General features: G+C 34.3%; 1 protein-coding gene across 6 annotated transcripts in view; it reads left to right on the forward strand.

Moving 5' to 3' along the window:
* Positions 1–18,987, forward strand: part of YTHDC1 (YTH N6-methyladenosine RNA binding protein C1) — a 36,172-nt gene extending 17,185 nt beyond the window's left edge. For 3 of the 6 annotated variants that reach the window (XM_036109062.2, XM_036109074.2, XM_036109091.2), the window contains 11 exons: positions 387–481; positions 1,971–2,079; positions 2,162–2,279; positions 8,382–8,466; positions 9,420–9,586; positions 12,071–12,153; positions 13,425–13,461; positions 13,534–13,597; positions 13,703–13,765; positions 15,575–15,709; positions 17,979–18,987. In XM_036109062.2, coding sequence (XP_035964955.2) covers positions 387–481; positions 1,971–2,079; positions 2,162–2,279; positions 8,382–8,466; positions 9,420–9,586; positions 12,071–12,153; positions 13,425–13,461; positions 13,534–13,597; positions 13,703–13,765; positions 15,575–15,709; positions 17,979–18,203 — 1,181 coding nt within the window. In that variant the 3' untranslated portion in view covers positions 18,204–18,987. The other 3 variants (XM_036109065.2, XM_036109081.2, XM_078068741.1) reach the window with 2 other exon arrangements.
* Positions 18,988–19,363: the final 376 nt, after the last annotated feature.

The following is a 19,363-nucleotide window of genomic DNA, read 5'->3' on the forward strand; positions in this document are numbered from 1 at the left end:
TCTTTTAGAACAATAGCAAACATCTTAGGATATTTTATAGTTTTGGACACAGTCGTTGGTTTATATATATATATTTAATAGCATAATGGTCTATTTAAATGAATAATCTGGTAAAAGAAATCTATAAAATTTATAGCTATTTTCATACTTAAATATGAATCTGATATATCGGAACATCACTAGATTAGGTTTAACTTCTTGCAGAATGCTGGTGTCTTTTCTTAGCTTTGCTCTATTATGTGTTGTGGCTTAGCTTTCCAGGTCGAATGGGTGATGATGAATTTTAAAAGTTTAGCTGGGTTGTGGAGGGCTAATTTCAGTACAGCTTACACCTCTGTGATAATGGCCTCTGGTTAATTGGTTTGGATTTTTTTTTTTTTTTTCAGATCAAACCAGTAAACTCAAATATGTCCTACAGGATGCAAGATTTTTTCTCATAAAGAGTAACAACCATGAGAATGTGTCTCTTGCCAAAGCTAAGGTATTAGCATCAGTTCTGTTGAAACTATCCCAGTCTTGAAAATTTTAAATGGGAAGGTGGACTTGAGTATCTTAGTAGTATACTGTGATTTTCATTAAAACTTTAAAGATCCATAGCCCAGTTGCCGTTTAGGGTCTGCTTTGTGGCTGGTTAGGCAACCTAGTAGTAATTTCAGTTAGAGTCTTCTAAAGATGATTTTAGAAGTCAAAATATTTGATATTGAAGAATATGTATGTTTTATACTCTGTACCGTAAGAGAGTATTTTTTTAGATTTTTGTGTTTCTGTATTCAGTTGCTAACTTCCTGTACTAACACTTCTTTAAATGTTTCTGTAATTAACCGTTTTTTTGTTTTATATTGATGCTGGTTTTACACCTTGAGATCTTCTTGAGAAGAAATCATTCTTTTACGGAGAATTTCTTTTAGTTTTAGAAGTAATATCACTTGAATTTAGAAGAAAAGGGAAAGAGCTTAAAGGCCCACCCCAATGCTTTACAAAAATGATATGTCCAGTTGCTGTAGGATGTTGTAAGATACTAATTTTATGTTTATGTTTTTGCTGCAAAAATACATCTGTCACACCATTATAAAATTTTTCTTTTCTTGGTTTAAAATGAGTCATTACAGCTTCTACTGATTGTTAGAAAGTTAATTTTTCTAAACATATTTTTGTCAGTGTTAATATTTTAATATTTCTCACAATAATAATTACCCATCAGACTTTATAAATGGAAGCTATATACCAAATAACTACATAGTGGAAGTTTATTCTATTCCTCTGCTGGAGTGAATTTAGGCAGAAGTAATTAAGCACTTAGTATGAATGAGATCTAGTTTGTATGAGCAGATTGAACTGAATTAGAGCTTCTGCCTTTACCATGCTATTTCTTCTAATCTTTTCATGAACAAATAATAGATTAAAATTCTTTAGAGATTAATAACTTTGTTCTGGCTCTGTGTACAACACAGGTCTCTAGTCACACTAATAATGCATAAACATTTGAACTTAAATAGAAAAAATGAGAAATGCTAGGAACTGGACAAAAATCTTCACTGATGGATTTACTAATACAGTATTTTTAAATTATTTTGGTTAGGCAGTTTTTTAAGGAGAAAAATGTACTTACTGTGATTCACCTGTAAACAGCATGTTTTTACCACAGTAAATGGTTGTGATATTGAAATAATTGTAGGTGATTGTTTCTATTATGTAGAATTCTAGCCCATAAGATTTGACATCCCCCCACCCCAAGGTGTTTTCTAGTTGCTTTAGTGATTTTGTTTAAGGTTCGGAATTTTCTCCATATTTTTCCTGAGTTTTTAATAAGTTAGTACATTATTTTGACACTTGTTAAATAAGACCTTTATTATAGCTTACTTGAATTTAAAATACAACAGTATCAGTAGCCTTGGTCTTTTGCAAATATAATTGCAAAGATGAAAGATTTTCATTAATTTCTGTCTATGATCCTTATATCATTTGTGTAGGGTGTTTGGTCCACGCTGCCTGTAAATGAGAAGAAATTAAATGCTGCATTCAGATCTGCAAGGAGTGTTATATTAATATTTTCTGTCAGAGAGAGTGGAAAATTTCAAGGTAAGAATAAAAATAATTCGGATATATAAAAAAATCATTTATATTAGCATCTATATTTTGTATTTTGATTTGATTCCCTTAGGATTTGCAAGACTTTCTTCAGAATCACATCATGGAGGATCTCCTATACATTGGGTGCTGCCGGCAGGAATGAATGCTAAAATGTTGGGAGGAGTTTTTAAAATTGACTGGATTTGCAGGTAAATTATACATTAGTGGAGATAATAAAATTTGCCCTTGTTTTGAATGGGCTACCAGTTGGCAGTAATGTTAAAACTCCACAGTTTAATTTTAACTTACTCTTTCTGATTATCATTCTTTTTTGTTTGTTTGTTTCATTCCTAGGCTGATTTGGATGCAAAAAATTTAGCAGTGTTAAAGTAAAAATATATCAGTATGTTTTGCTTGTCTTGTTCACTGTCTTCATAAATACATGATGTAAAGGGCAAAGGTTTATTTAGTCAAGAGCTTTATGTATTTCATTTGTTCTCTATATTAGTAATACAGTAGTAAGTTTGTCATGAATTAGACAATTGCTTGATATGTTACCTGGATAGATCTGTATGATTTTAGTGACTTAATTATGTCATTTAGTAACTGGAATAGGAAATTAGTAGTCACTCTTTAACTTGGCTAACATTTTGGAGGTGACTAATTTAGTTGTGAACAACTATTATTTCTTTTTTTTTTTTTTTTTACTATTTTACTTATTTATTTGACAGAGAGAGAGCAAGAGAGGGAACACAAGCAGGGGGAGTGGGAGAGGGAGAAGCAGGCCTCCCGCTGAGCAGGGAGCCCGATGCGGGGCTCGATCCCAGGACCCTGGGATCATGACCTGAGCCGAAAGCAGACACTCAACGACTGAGCCACCCAGGCGCCCCAGCAACTATTATTTCTTAAGGAAGTTAGCATATCATGTTTAGTTGGCATTATGATGTTTTGAACTGATGTGATCAAGATTTAAATTTGTTTATTAGAAAAAGACTCATTTTGAGCACCGAGTTATTACCACTATTTTTATGTTCTTACTGAATGATTGTGCAATGTTAAAAAATGATTAAAGAAGTAAATTTATGTGATACAGACTTTATTTAACACTTCATGAAATGGTCAGTGTCCTGTGGAGAACTGCAGAATGGGGCAGAAGGCAGAAAGCTTTTATAGGATAAAGAATAAAGAACAAGGAAGAGACAAATAGAAAATGGTTGGATAGGGCTATGTTGTCAACCTTGTTTGGGATAAAAAGCCCATACTGGGGTGGCTTGGTGTTTGGGGATTGGCTGATTGGATATACTGCATTTCTGGTCGAGCCAAGCACAGGGATACAAAAGTTAAATCTTAAGCTTCAGTCTGTTGGCATGGCACCTTGGGCACAAGCAGTTACATCCTGGACCTAGAAAGTTATTTTAACATAAAAAGCTAATTATTTGAGTGAACTTTATAATGACCTGCATACATCTATTGCCTATAAAATTAATTTCAGTAAAAAAAAAATTACCTGAAACAGACCATATGTATTTTTTGTAAGTTAAAGTTAGCTTAGGTGTTAGATTTTGATGGAGATGGAGAATGAAAAATATTATTCATGTTCTGGAAGACAAACCAGCAGAAGAAGAGCATGGAAACACAAACCATTGGGCTGAGGAGGTGGGAGGGTGGGGGGGGTATGTGAGTGGGATAGGGAGCCACCTTTTTTTATGAAGCAGGTGATAAAGAGAACAAAAGACAAAGATGAACAATAATATGGGCCAGCCTAAGGAGTTTAAACTTTTACTTTCGGGACAGTGAAAGACTATGAAGATACATGGGCAACTGTATAGTTAAAAATAGTGCATTAGGTTGATTGTTGATACTGTTGCAAAAAGCTGTCTGCATGAAAATGTATCATTATTCTTCACACCATCATTACTTTCTATAGGGAAAAATTAGAAGCAAACTAAATTCTTCCATGTAGGAAATTGGTTAAATTATGGTTTGTCACTTAAGTGAAGAATTATCCATGTAACAACATGGAAAAACATAACAAATAAAAAAATTACATAATTATAATGTGGGAATGCAGTGTTAAGACCTTAGGTGATATCCCCCTGTTCCATTGCACCCAGGGTTTTAAAATATAAATTTATGGCTGTTCAGAAATTAAGGTTGTAATTAAGTTACACTTAAATTATAATCAAATTAAAATTATAAAATTTCAAAATCCGGTGGCACTTTATAGGGAAAAAAAGGTGCTTACTATTTTTTAGCAGAGGTAGACTGAGTGATTTATTTGGATGACTATAACTGTAGAGGCCCAAGAAGTTTGTTAGTCTATGGTTTTATGATTAGAAACATTGGTGTTACTGGAAAATATTTGGAGATGATGTTGCCCTAGGATTAGGAAGCAAATTTTGTTTTGAATGTTACTTGTTCTGTTAATCTTCATTTCCAAATTGTTGATAAGGAAATTTATTTCAGAAGGTGAGCTTAATTTGTTCATATATTATTGCTTTCCTATTCCTCTTCATTGACTTATTGGCTATTTCATTAACTTGTTTGAAATGCATATACCAACAGAAGAGATACAAACCCAAAAGTTGATCCTACTAACATTTTGTACAAAATTTTGGGTAGTAAAGTTTCTTTATTGTATTTAAGTTTTAGGTTTATCTGGAAAGAATATCCTTTTTTTTTTTTAAAGATTGATTTATTTGAGGGGCGCCTGGGTGGCTCAGTCGTTAAGCGTCTGCCTTCGGCTCAGGTCATGATCCCAGGGTGCTGGGATCGAGCCCGCATCGGGCTCCCTGCTCCGCGGGAAGCCTGCTTCTCCCCCTCCCACTCTCCCTGCCTGTGTTCCCTCTCTCTCGCTGTGTCTCTCTCTGTCAAATAAATAAAAATCTTAAAAAAAAAAAAAAAATTTATTTGAGAGAGAGAGAGCGTGCACAAGTGGGGGGGGGGAGAGAGACTCTCAAGTAGACTCTGCGCTGAGCATAGGGGCCGACAAGGGGCTTGATCTCACTACTCTGAGGTCATGACCTGAGCCGAAACCAAGAGTTGGATGCTTAACTGACTGTTGTGCCACCCTGTGCTCAGAACGAGTTTTTTTTTTTTTTAAGATTATTTATTTGAGAGAGGGAGCACACACACATAAGCAGGGGGAGGGAGGGGTAGAGGGAGAGGGAGAAGCAGGGAGCCCAGACACCAGACTTGATCCCAGGACCCTGAGCCAAAGTCAGATGCTTAACCGCTTAGGCGCCCTCTGAAAAAATATTCTTAAATAAAATTATAATTTTAATTTTTTTATATATAGCTTTAATTTTGAAAATACTCATCACTTATGTTCAAGAGTAGTTTTATAATACTTAAGAGTTCTGAGGGGCTTGTAATATTTATTACATTGGTATTTTCCTTGGGGTAAATCTCTTGTACTCTTAAATTTTCATTATAAAATGAGAATTATATTTGACTCAGAGTTAAAAGTATCAAACTTTATAAACAACTAAGGCTTTAATTGCTGTAACTGCTATTAGTATTTTTCTTTTCAGATACAGTAGTTATGATAGACTTATTTAAGCACCCTTTGGATTTAATAATAATTAGACAAAAGTATCTTTGGGTGTGGTGCCTAGATTACTTGCATCAGTAGTATCTGATTGTTAAAATGTAGAATCTTGAGACACACCCCAAACCGATGAATTTCTGATGGCTCAGGTATTTTGTTAGACACACTGAAGTTCACAACCACATGGTGCATGTTAGCAAATAGGAGAGGAGCCACAAAAAGTGACTTAAGTTGTCACTGGGAGTTAGTTCAAAATAAGGCTATATTCTTTGAAATGTCATTCTTCCAGAATTAAATAAACTGATGGTATTTTATGGTCACCCCTTTAATGTCCATTCTAGATAACCCATTTTCTCTTTTCTTTTAGAATTTTTCCATTACTCCTTTTAACTTTTAAGAATCTAACACTATCCAGTACCTAAGAACCTTTGTACAGTTGTATGTTCTTTTGTTAAATTTGCCCCCACTTAACCAGGCTCTTTAAATCAGTGAGTTACTTCCATGTTCTCTAGAGTACTCACAGTAAAGCTAGGGCTTCATCATTACATGTCTGTTCAAAAGGTAATTTTTAGGATGCTTATTCTATAGTTGCGATGATCATAGTCCTGCAGTTTCTCTTAATGTATTCTGAGTCCTGTTTTGCCTAGGGCCTCAGAGTTCTTGGTTGAGCTTAATTTGTCAACACAGAAAAATACCTTTAGAATCTAGCTAGTTGTAGAACCAATGCTACCAAAGAAGATTAACCCCAACTGACTCAACCAGCTCAACGTATGGTTTTATTTTGGACCTTCAGTATGCCATTGCTAATATTTAAATAAAGTGATAACTTTACAGTAATAATTTGTAATTTTCCTATATTTTGGTGGCTTGTAGGTTATTCCTTTCCTATAACTTTTTTAACTGGCAGTTTAGAGGGATAATCTAAGAAAGTATTAAAGTACAAAGAATTAACTAGAGATTTCCCTCTAGATACTCTAGACTTTGGTATAGGCTTGTTAGTATAGTCTTCTTTTTTTCTTTTAACTTCTGATAGCCTGAAAAGTTTAAAAAAAAAAAAAAAAGCGTGTGTATATATTTTGTATATGTGTATGTGTATACATTCTTGAACCACTCTTGATTTGTGAAGTAAGATCAATATTACACTAAGAATTCAAGCTTTTTAGTAATACCTAGTGGGCATTTCCGTTCCTCATAGGCCACTTCCCCTGTATGTTCACATCACCATCACCACAGAGCATGCCACCTGTTACTTTGACTTTAGATACACATTTCTTTTTTTCCAAGGTTTAAGGAAGTTATAAAATTTGAGCATTCTATATTCATCTTTAAGAAAATTAGTGTAAGATTAGAATAAATGGTTATGTAGCTTATCCACTGGATCAAGTTACTTGTTTGTGTTTTTTCTTCTCCATTATACCTTTGCACAAGCTCTCTCATTGTTTCAAATGTAACTCTTCCTTAACTCCTAACATTTGGCTTTTCTTGGGTCACTTTTCTTTGAGCATATGGGATATGCTACTTCCAGGAAGCATTTTTTGATTATTTTCTTTCTTTAAAATAGATATGGCCATCCATATTAAAAACAACAAAACTTGTCTATTTGTGGTACCCATTCTTTTACCAAAATAATTGTGTGTGCTTATTTATTCTTTTTTGATAGCTGTGGAAGAAAATTTGTATGTCTTTGGGCTGAGCAGTTTCATGTATCGTAGATGACAATAAATAGTTCCTTAAAGCATTTATTTAATTTGGCATTACTCACTTTATGCACACATAGATAAAACCTTATCAAATGCTGTTAATTTGATTATTCCTTGACAATTAACATGTCATGTTTACATTCAGCATTGTGCTAGGTTGATAAAGAATATAAAAATATAGGATATCTTTTTTATGTTGGTGAGACCAAATTGCCCTGTAGCTCAGAGTTTAGAGCCAGGGTTTGTTGAAGTTATATAGGTACTGCACTGTAATATAAGTGAAGGGCATAATTAATGTGTGCAGATAGATGAATTTCTAAGTAAATATTCATATTGTCAAGAGCCATTCCATGGGTGGTAGGGAATATTGCCTTATTGAAAGGGGGAGAACTGGGATGCCTGGGTGGCTCAGTCAGTTAAGCGTCTGCCTTCGGCTCAGGTCATGATCTCGGGGTCCTTTGATCGAGCCAGAGTCAGGCTCCCTGCTCAGCAGGGTGTCTCCTTATCCCTCTGCTCCCCTCCCCTATGCTCGAACTCTCTCTCTCAAAGATTTATTTAGAAAAAGGGGGCAGTGACATTTGAATCTGGGAGAGCAGCTCTGAACCAAGGATAGAGAACACTTATTTTAATTTAGTATTAACTGATTAAAGTTCAGCTCTTTTGATTAGTTAATAAAAACAATTTTTTGAGTACACAGAAGCAAGAGATAGCTAAACATTTCATATATCGTTTTGCACACTATTTAGAACAAGTATGAAGTGTAGGTAGTGATACCCTTGTTTATAAGCTGAAGAAACTCGGGCTCAGAGAGAAGTTAAGAGAGAGCTGGGATTTAAACCATGTTCTTAAGCATTATATTAATTAGGTTTTTTTTGAGAACACTGGAGAATGTGGAAAGAACACATCTCTAAAGGGGCTCCTTCCCTGGGGAATAAACGCTACTAGTCTAAGTGATTCTTTAAATTTTAGTCACATTTAAATCAAGATTAATTGCTGAAGTGTAGTTTAAGGTCCCTAAAGATTTCTGCAAAAGAATATAATTGACATTACTTTGTATTTAGGCGTGAATTACCCTTCACTAAGTCAGCTCATCTCACCAATCCTTGGAATGAACATAAACCAGTAAAGATTGGACGTGATGGACAGGTTTGTTGTTTTAATTGATTATTTAAAACACACACATTTAATCCTTTTAGATAGTTTTATCGAAGGGCATTTCTAAGCCATTTTTGAAAGAATTCATGTGATAGATTAAGGGAAAATACTCTTATTTGGAATTCATGATTACTGTGATTTTGACCATTTAGTAAGACCTCCATAAATGTTGAAAGGCATCTTTATATGGTGTTTTCATTAATACAATTAAAAGAAAACTTTTTGAAGAGAAATTCTGGTCCTGATTTTAAATTGTTTTTCATTTATTATTACTGCACTTTGTATAATTTTCAGAGTGCCATTATAACATTTTCATTCAAGTTTTCTGAATAGAAGGAAGCTGTATGAAAAGTATATGTACCCAGGTTTTCAAGTCTGCAAATGAAATTAAAAGTGTGGTGGTTTAAAATAAACCCAAATCTTTGACCCCCATAGTTTCTACACGTAACTTTGAACCACAACTGGTGTGCTTTGATTGCTCATAAATGAAACTGTTGGTAGTTGAAAATAAAAACTCATTTTAAAAAGTCCATACATCAGTATCTCTTTGTAGTTAATCTAATGTATTTTAGTGTATGTCGCAGTTCCTGATTATCAAAGTCGTTGGCACACACTAACATGTTTTTCCTCCGCTGAGTTAAGGTAGATACCCTGTTCTGATATTTTTGTATTTTGCACAAAGAAATTTTCCTTTGTTTGTAGAGGACAATTGTCACAGTTTTAAGCAACTGCATTGGTGTATTAAACTTTGGAGATTCTACACTTTCAGTTTTTACCCTTATATAAGGATAATATCAAGGAAGTTTTTGGAATCCCATATGATCATCAACCTTGAGAAGGAAGTCTCCAAGTCAGTTTTTGTTCTTGTACTTCAGGAAAATACAACAAGTCTATTGAAAGTTTCTCCTGTTTTCGTCTTGTAAATTGCTACTTTCCTATTCTAGGAAATTGAACTTGAATGTGGAACCCAGCTTTGTCTTCTATTTCCCCCCGATGAAAGTATTGACTTGTATCAGGTCATTCATAAAATGCGTCACAAGAGAAGAATGCATTCTCAGCCCCGATCAAGAGGACGTCCATCCCGTCGAGAACCAGTCCGGGATGTGGGAAGGTTAGAAACGTTCTTTGGACTGATAATAGGCACATGTATCAGAATAACATGATGGAGGAATGTGATTCGTCAAAAGTTTGTCCTGCGGTAAAGAAGAAAGAGAAAATCCTCAAATCAAGCTGCATGGACTAGTTTGTGGCTTCATTGAGGATTTCACATGGTCACCTTGGTCTCAGTCATTTTTGAAGAGGAAAATGGGGATCTTTCCTTATGCAGAAAAAAATTATTTGCTAAAGAGTGATGATAACCAGTTTAAATTAGATAATATTCTGATCATACAATGTATACAATTGAAATGAGGTAGGCCTTTGTTGCTAAGAACAGGCTAGAAAGGAGGAAGAGGAGGAAGTCTTTATTTGCGAAAATTGTTAATATTTTGTAAAAAGCCTTTTCTTTCAGGTGTGTCTCTGGATAAGCCTTATCAGATATGGGACTTTTATAAAGGATCACTAATGTTTTTTCAGAAGATGACGCCTCATTTAGAGGATAAAATATTTTAAGTTATTTTGATATTCAAGAGGAGCATTATTGGGACTGTTTCAAATTTTACCACCGTGATGTGTTAACCCCATTGCCAAATATTCTCTAACATGTACCCAGTGAATTCACACATCTTGCTGAGCTTCTGAAAACAATAGGTTCTTTCCAAAGGGGATCAAGTGGCCCTGGGAGACCCGGCAACAAACCGAAAAGAAGGGCTGTTGCTGTGTCTATTTACAACTTTTCCAGATGCTGGCAGTACCTGTGGACTTAAAGTGTTTTTTAGAGGATCGCCATGGTTATTGATCACTACTTTATGAACTAAGCAGCATTTTCCAGGAAAAGGGGGTTTAACTTGTTACAGAATTGGAGAAGTCTTTGCAAAGGACTGATTTAAGCCCTTCTACCCAACACCTTTCCCTGTGTAGATTTGCATACAGCTAAACCTAAAATATTCTGCTAAAGACTGTTGGATGTATGGTTGATGGGATGAAACCTTTGGTTAAGTTTCCTTTTGGTGGAAACATCCTGTGGTAGGTACAGATAATCCAACAAGAGTCCCCATTTCTTTGAGCTTAAAAAGGACACTGTCGAGTAGGTAGGAGGAAACCTGGCAGAGCCCCCTTATTTTTGGCCTTAAAGGACTGAACACCAAGATGTCTTTTGAAGTTTTAAGCTAAGAGGTTTCCAGTGCAATACAATATATACAAGTGAAGTTTTTACCTCAGTTTTGCAATGGACTGCAAACTATACTTATTACACCACTACACCTTCTCTCAAGCCTGCCAGGGCCTCCATATATGTATGTGGCTTACAGCTTAAAGTCAGTAGTTGGACTACTATATGAACTGTTACTATCATGTTTTATACCGGTCGTAAATGCACTCCCCAAACTACAAGAAAGCGGTATGTTTATTTTTTAAACCAGCTTTTCATTTTCTTAGTCTTATTTATTGTAGATGCAACTGTTTTTATTTTGTTGGGGGGCTTGGGGTTATTGCACTTTGCAGTTTGAGTGAACTTGTGTTGGAAAAGTTAATGAAAGCAGTTGATAAATAGCTGGAAAACTAGTGATGCCAGGTTATTACAGAATTTTTATTTGACATAAAGGGTAAAAAGATATTTATTACCAAAAAAACTTGGAATTTTTGTTTTTATTTTGTGTAGTACTTTATCAAATGCTAAATAAAATGAAGTGTATTTATGGTGTATTACATTAACCATTGAGATTTATGGGAGACCGTAAAGAGCAGCCCTCTGTAGACAGTAAAATTTCACCTTCTAAAGAATATACTTTGAAATTGTTTTATGAACTCTGTTAAAACTGCCCCATTACGTTCCAGTTTTATTTTAAGGCATTGTCTCTAGAAGAAAATTCCCTTAACTCTAAATGTTATTAACTATAGAAATTAGTTTTTCAAAGTATCAAGAGTTTCAAAACTTTCCTGTAAAGTCACTTAGTACGTATCAAATTTTCTGTATGATCATGTGAAAAGCATCATTCTGTGCAAAGCAAAAAGAAATAAGACATTCTTAATTTTGTTTAGACTTCTAATAACTTTGAATATATAGATTTTAGAGTTAATGTGTTGTGTGTAATGATGATAGTTTTTTTTATTTTCTTTTTCACCTGAATGGAGACTTTATTTGGGAAAGTGTTTTGTTAAACCTGATATTTACATTAGTTTGAGGGCCGCTCATTTACTTTTGTTTAGAATACTAAAATTTGATTTACATATTTTGAGCAGACTATTCAAGTTTTTCATCATAGTGTGAGGATTACAGAGAATATCTATTTCCAGCAATACATTCAAGGATTGATTTATAATAATTAGAGGGATTAAAATTTAGAAACTGTTAAGATTTGTTCACCGGAAATTAGGATGTTATTTTAAAGGAAATAATGGGCTATTCTTTGTACTTACTTCTGTCAGAAACTCTTGCATTGCTGTTTGTTCTCCCAGCAGTTTTTGGTTTAATTTCTAATGTGTCTAATTTGTGTAGGCGTCGACCAGAAGATTATGATATTCATAACAGCAGAAAGAAACCAAGGATTGACTATGCCCCTGAGTTTCACCAGAGACCAGGTTAATATTTTATAATCCTGCAGATATTTGACTTAAAATTATGAAACAACAACAACAACACCACAAAAACATTATTATAATCCTATAGTTCTAAAAGTGAGAAAACTTTAGGATGTGACTCCTTAAACCATAGGAAATTATCAGTAGTTGTCACTTAAATTTTTCTACTTTGTGAAGGCTATCTATTTTAGTGTGACTCATTATCATAATCTGTTAATTACCTGATGTTGCTAATTTATAATTATTTCACAATGGAAACCACACATGTTTTAAGATTAAAAAGTGGTTAGGGAAAGCAGTAATCTTACACTTTATTATGCTTTTTATTTCCTATTATACTTAATATCTTATGTGGTATATAACTTTAATTAGACACTGAAGTTATACTATATTTTCTAAATAAAAATCTTTTAACATCATGTTTTTAGAGAGGAATGAGAAATAATTTGGTTTTAATCTACACAGCAGCTTTTCAGCTAGTCTTTCCCTTACCAATTAAAAAAGGCAAACTGTATTTAAGAGAAGATACTTATTTAAAACAGTAATACACTTATAAAAATTAGGCAATTTGAAAATTGGTGTTAGTGAGCATTACAGCATTTTTACATAACAAGTGGCTTGATAAACCTTATTCTTTTCCAAAATGGGATATTCCAGAGAGTGAAATTAGTTTTTCCTTAGTAACATGGCCACGCAAATGTTTTTACATTTTAATTTGCTAAGTCCTTACTAAAGAAGGGGAGAAAGAATATTTCTTTTTTCACCATGGTTCTTTCACTTAAAATGTATAATCTTCATTTTTGTGACTTTTGCAGTTTTGTTTTTCTCCCTCTTAAGTTTGCATTTTTTAAAACTATCTGGTTGACTTAGCAAAGCTTGTGTATACCTAAGATGGAAGGTAAACATTTGATTTAAGGAAGTCCTGTTACCACTGTCCTCAAGATAATTCCTCTGCCCTTACTTTCCTTATGGTGCAGCATGAAGAAATTTTCTATCTAGCGAGAATTGGGGTGTGGATTTTAGAAGATTCATATGAAAACCTCTCTAGCAGTTTATAATTCTGTGATACCAGTAAGTTATTTAGTTACTTCCTAGATTATCATGTAATCTGAGAAGAAAATCTGAAAATGGAATAATACAATAATAGCATCACTTAATAGCATCACTATATTTCATGGGAAGAATTGAAATGAGTGGTAAGGAAGGTTTAATTATAATGCCATAATAAAAAATATAAATTTGATTTACTAAAATGCTTGATGTTTGAACAGGGTATTTAAAGGATCCACGATACCAGGAAGTAGACAGGTAAGTTGGGTTCACTCTTGCTTAGCTTTAAATTACATTCTTGGAACTAGTTTATGAATTACCTGAATTTAGTTTCACAAATCTTATTCCCAACAGACGATTTTCAGGAGTTCGCCGAGATGTGTTTTTAAATGGGGTAAGTATTTTATTTTATATATTTAATGTTCATAAAACCAGGATCTGATTTACTTTATAGTTCGGGTTTGATTTTTATTATTGACATTAATATTTTTCATTTTAGTCCTACAATGATTATGTGAGGGAATTTCATAACATGGGACCACCACCACCTTGGCAAGGAATGGTTTGTATTCTTTTCTTGCAAATTATTTAATTTCATTCGCAGTTCCATATGTTTTGAATGCTTATTTGGAATGTGATTGTTACAGTTACCCATTAAGAGACTTAAAATATAAATCTAAATAGTTGGAGGGCTATTTTTAAAACTAAAGACTAATGAATAATTTGATTTGTGTTAATGCAAGTTTTAAGTGTTATGGTTTACTACTGTAGTGGCTAGTATTGTAAACTGCCTGGGTTCAAATGCCTTCCCTTTTCAACTCTGTGACCTTGGACAAGTTTCTTCTTAGTTTTCCTTATCTGTAAAACTCAGTGGACATTTGTTCATTCTTTGGCTCATCAAATTAATATTTAGTACCCATTCTGTGTAAGGCACTCCGCTTTACGCTGGGTTGGTGAATGAAATGGACATTGTGTCTGTCTTTGTATGGTTTGAAATTTAATGAATATCAGTGTTGACCTCATGGGAGTGTGGGGAAGATAATTTACAAAATATATGTAAAGTTTAGCATAGTGCTTGATCCCAATACTCAGTAAATTCTTTCTAAAATAAGGTTAGGGGCCCCTGGGTGGTGCAGTCGGTTAGGCGTCTGATTCTTTGTTTCTGCTCAGGTCATGAGATCGAGCCCCACATCAGGCTCCATGCTCAGCGTGGAGTCTGCTTGAGATTCTCTCTCCCTCTCCCCCTCCTGCTTGTGCTCTCTATCTCTAAAATAAATAAAATCTTTTAAAAAATTAAGCTAATTAAATCCTGTGCATAATTTTTTTTCTTGTGCATGATTTTTAGTTTTTTTTCTTTCTGTAAGAAAACTGAATATTCTTAGAGTATCTTTTAAGGTATTGAGGATAGCCGAAGCATTAGTTCCTGAGAAATAAAAAACTTGGAAGTTTAAGTAGTTCTTATTATCTTTTTTTTTTTTTTTTTAAATGCTGCCTGTAATGTGGCCTCTTCATCTGACTTATTTCACTTAAGGTACTGTATACAGATAGATGAATTATAGGATGGCTTTCCTTTAGATTCTGTGAAATTTTTAAAAAGTCAGAATATTATCTTGGCGCTAACTAGGAAAGTAATCTTTGATTTGCCCTTAACTCATTTTATAATGGCATTTAAAAATTCAGTATGTCCTGGAGGTCTTTTTATTTTTTAAGGGTAAATGTTTGCATAATGGTTAATGATTGATCTTAGAGCCAGGATGCCTGATGCTATGTCCCAGATCCACCTTTTTACTAGCAGTGATTTTAAGCAAGTTACTTAACCAGTTGGTGGCTCAGTTTCCTCTTTTGTATACTAGGAATACCAGTACCTATTTCATTGGGTTGCTGTGAGAAATAAGATGTGTGAAGTGCTTAGGACAGTGCCTTGTTCATTGTAAGCACTGTGTAATGGTTTGTTGTGTTCTATTAGTATTTAAAATCTTAAAGGATGTATAACTAGTTCATTATGCACATATTTTCAACAAGCACATAAAGAGGGTATTTTGAAGAACCTTAATGTCAGAGTAAGTGGATCGTACAGATTATTAAATTAATTGTTTGGGATAGGTGGTTTGTATAGGGAAATTCTTTTTTTTTTTTTTAAGATTGTATTTATTTGCGAGAGAGAGAATGAGAGACAGAGAGCATGAGAGGGAGGAGCAGACTCCCTGCTGAGCAGGGAGCCCGATGTGGGACTCGATCCCGGGACTCCAGGACCATGACCTGAGCCGAAGGCAGTCGCTTAACCAACCGAGCCACACAGGCGCCCTGTATAGGGAAATTCTAAGAATGGTTTATTTGGTAGATGTTTATGGAAGTGGTTTTCTTTTTTTAGGCTCCTTATCCTGGAATGGAACAACCTCCACACCATCCTTACTATCAACACCATGCTCCACCTCCTCAAGCTCATCCCCCTTACTCAGGACATCACCCAGTACCACATGAAGCAAGATACAGAGATAAGCGAGTAGTAAGTGCACGAGAAGGCTCAAGTGTGAGGGAACTACTTTGAATTCTGTTGATAATTTAAATGTGGGGATACTAGATTATGTTGAGTGGTGGACTGTTTCATATTCTTACTGAATGCTGTTTTGAAGTAATTCACAACTTGTTTTAATTAAATATGGCTAATCCCTTTGGATTATTTAAATAGACTGTATTTATTTTCACTGATCAAGCAGACTGCGCAAGTTGAGGCAAGTTCTACTTGTAACTCTTAGCTAATGTCATAAGGATATCATAACTAGGATATTTTCTTTCGGTACAGGGGTCTTCAGTTATAACTAATTATTATTGCAAATAGGTGTTTCTAAGCTTTCTGTATATTCGGACTTAGTTTTCACAGGATAGATGGTGTGTATTAAGTTACTTAACAGGTCATCTCTAGTCTCATTTAGTTATTTGTTTCTCTGCCAGATTTTATCAATTCACCTCCACTGTCTGATTCTTAAGACGATGCTAACAAATGACAAACAGATGTTAAGAAAGGCAGATGAGTAGTTGTCCTTTAGTAATTACTGGTTCTAATAATTTGATATGGTTGATATGGAAAGCTTTTTTTGATAACTTCAAAACAGAATGAATGAAAGGCAATCTCTAGTTGGAGATTTCTTGGGTTTTCATTATACTAGTTAGAGATTGTTTATTAAATGGTTGATACTCTTTTTTTCCCTCTAATAGTACTTTTATTTTTTTAAACTGAAATTGTCTCCTTGTACTTGTTATTATGATTCCTTTGTGTGTAAATTTGATAGTTTTAGAAAGGTAGGTTGGTTGTTAAAGTAGGATGTACAGTTTGGACATCCCCGACCTCCTTCCCGCTGCCGTACTTGACATGAGTTTTTTGGCTGGGCCAAATAAACATTCTTTATCTTCCTGCTTAGTTGAAGAGCATGCATATTTGAGAGGGCCAGTCAAGAGTAGCCCAGCCTATCTTTGAGATACTTTTATGTTAATTATTTTCTTATTCTCGTAAAGATACTAATTCTTCAAAATCAAGTCATTTTAGGATCTTTAATATTCCGTGAAACAATTTGAGAATCCTAATTGACTAATAGACTTTTTTTTTTTTTTTTTCAGTCACACAGGAAGAAATACACAGCCTATGTATGATGAAATCTTAGTTGGCTAAGATGAGTTGTGGTGTTTTTTTGTTTTGTTTTGTTTTTGTTTTTTTAAAGATTTATTTATTTCTCAGAGACAGAATGAGTACAAAAGCAGGGGGAGAGGCAGGCTCCCTGCTGAGCAAGGAGCCTGTTGTGGGACTTGATCCCAGGACCCTGGGATCATGACCTGCGCTGAAGGCAGATGCTTAACCAACTGAGCCACCCAGGCATCCCAAGTTGTGGTGGTATAAATGATTACATAATTTTCAAAATAGGAATTCTAAGATTCTTTTACTAAAGGGTACTTGTCCTTTTTATGTAATTTTTTGGTTAGTGTATATATTTTATGCTAATATATTCATGTATTCATTGTATGTGAGAGGTAGAGTGGAACTGTGGTTTTGAACCTTACATTCTGAATATTTGAGCTGACCTTTGAAGAAAGACCAAGTTCAGTTAAGTAAAGGTGAGTTGAGAACCAAGAGTAGAAAGCTAGAGCAGGGAACAAGATTATAAGTAGCCACAGTGACAACTTGGACAGTTGCTCATCTTACCCTCTCTCATCCTCCTCAGCCTTTTATGTATTATTAGATCTGTGTGGAGTAGACTTAACAATCTTACTAAAGTATTTTCTTAAAATCACGTCCTATTTCATAAGTTGTCATTAACTGGTTTAGTTTGAAAGAAAATTTGGAATGTAAGAATTCCTCATTTTACCATAAGAGGGCAGACTTGGGTCAGGTTAGTTTGTAGAATCAAAGAAGGAAAAAAAAGTAGGGTTCACCTATTGCAGAAAAACATTGATGAAACTTAGCATAGTTGGCATCAGCCTTGTATCTGTGATCGTTGTTACTTTGGCCTGAATCTTATTAAAAAAATTAGATGGAAAAGTCATTGAAGTTATATAGCAAACTGCACGAAGTGAGTTTCAACAGGATTTGAATAATTTCTGTTGTTGGTGTCTAGTAAGACATCAAAATCCTTTTTCTAAGCAGTATCAAAATTGCATTTTGTGAATTAATCCATTAGTGTATTTCTCTAGATTTTTTTCTCTACTGTACAGTAATTACAATATAGGGACCATAAATTTCTTTTTTTTTTTGACATACCTAACCCATTTCTTACCTTTTCTAGCATGATTATGACATGAGGGTGGATGATTTCCTTCGTCGCACACAAGCTGTTGTCAGTGGTCGGAGAAGTAGACCCCGTGAAAGAGATCGGGAGCGAGAGCGAGACCGCCCTAGAGATAACAGAAGAGACAGAGAACGAGATAGAGGACGTGATAGAGAAAGAGAAAGAGAGCGATTATGTGACCGGGACAGAGACCGAGGGGAGAGAGGTCGATATAGAAGATAATGCGCTTTTGGAAGCACTGATTGTTTAAAGATAAAAAAATCTTGTATTTTTTTTGTGTGTGTGTGTGTGTTTACAAGTAGTAAATTTATTTTCAGCGGTCTACTTAAAGTTCATTGTGTAGAAGGGTTAATTAAATCCCTCTTTGTTCCAAGCATGCAGTATAATAAGAACTGGAAAAACTCAAATCCTCCAAAAATGCACAGTTGACAGTTTGAGTTGACACTTTTGTTGGAGCAGAATGGAACAGTCCAAGAATGTAGATAATGATTCATTCTCCATAAATGTTCATCTACTTATAGTGTGTTCATCCTAGAGTTATTTTTTGTTTGTTTTCTTTTTTTTGGATCTTGATTGATGACTGCCATGATATTTTGCTTTGATGTGTTTCTAAACGTAGTTGCACACGGTTCAGTAAAAATAATGCTGCTATCAAGTATGCAAATATTGAAGTATGATGGTTTGACAGTATGGCAGTGTTGTAGCAGCCTCTTTGTTTCTCCCTTTCCCTCTTTTTTTAATCTTAAAAAGTCACTTTTTATTTTTCTTCAGTCTTCAATGATGAGAGCAATATTAAGAAGACATTGCTATCTAATTTTTAATCTTTTTAAATAAAAAATTCCTATGTTCAGTAGCATGGTTGATGCTGTCATTTAGCCTTCCCCTCCAAACTGTATACATTGGCTTGGAATGTTCACAACTTGCGTGTGTGGCAGCGGAAGATAATTCCCATATTCTACATTGCTACTGTTTTGTATAAAATAAATTGGTAAAGATTGACACTTAACCTGTTGTACTTCTTTCTTGTCTGGATGCAAGTTTGTTTTCTTAGGCATTAGTGGACATAACATAATGCTTTGTGTTTAGGAAGTATAGGAACCCTGGTTCCCCCCCCCCTTTTTTTTGCATATTTTGGCAGAAATGATTGTCCTAGGCCAATTATGTTAAAAGCCTAGTTCTATTTCTAGTATAGGAACTAATGGTACTTGATGGAATTATGTTGATATTTGGTTAAGTATTTATTCTTTTGATAACATTTTTGGATCTACTCTGGTCACAGGATTGTTTTCTTATTTTGGGTTTTCTCTTGTTTTCATCTTCAATAAGTGGACTATTTTAAAGATGTTTTTCTATTTTACTTTTAAAATATACTTTTAAATTAC

Source organism: Halichoerus grypus, chromosome 3, assembly GCF_964656455.1.
Source record: "Halichoerus grypus chromosome 3, mHalGry1.hap1.1, whole genome shotgun sequence".
In the NCBI taxonomy this organism is placed as follows: Eukaryota; Metazoa; Chordata; class Mammalia; order Carnivora; family Phocidae; genus Halichoerus; species Halichoerus grypus.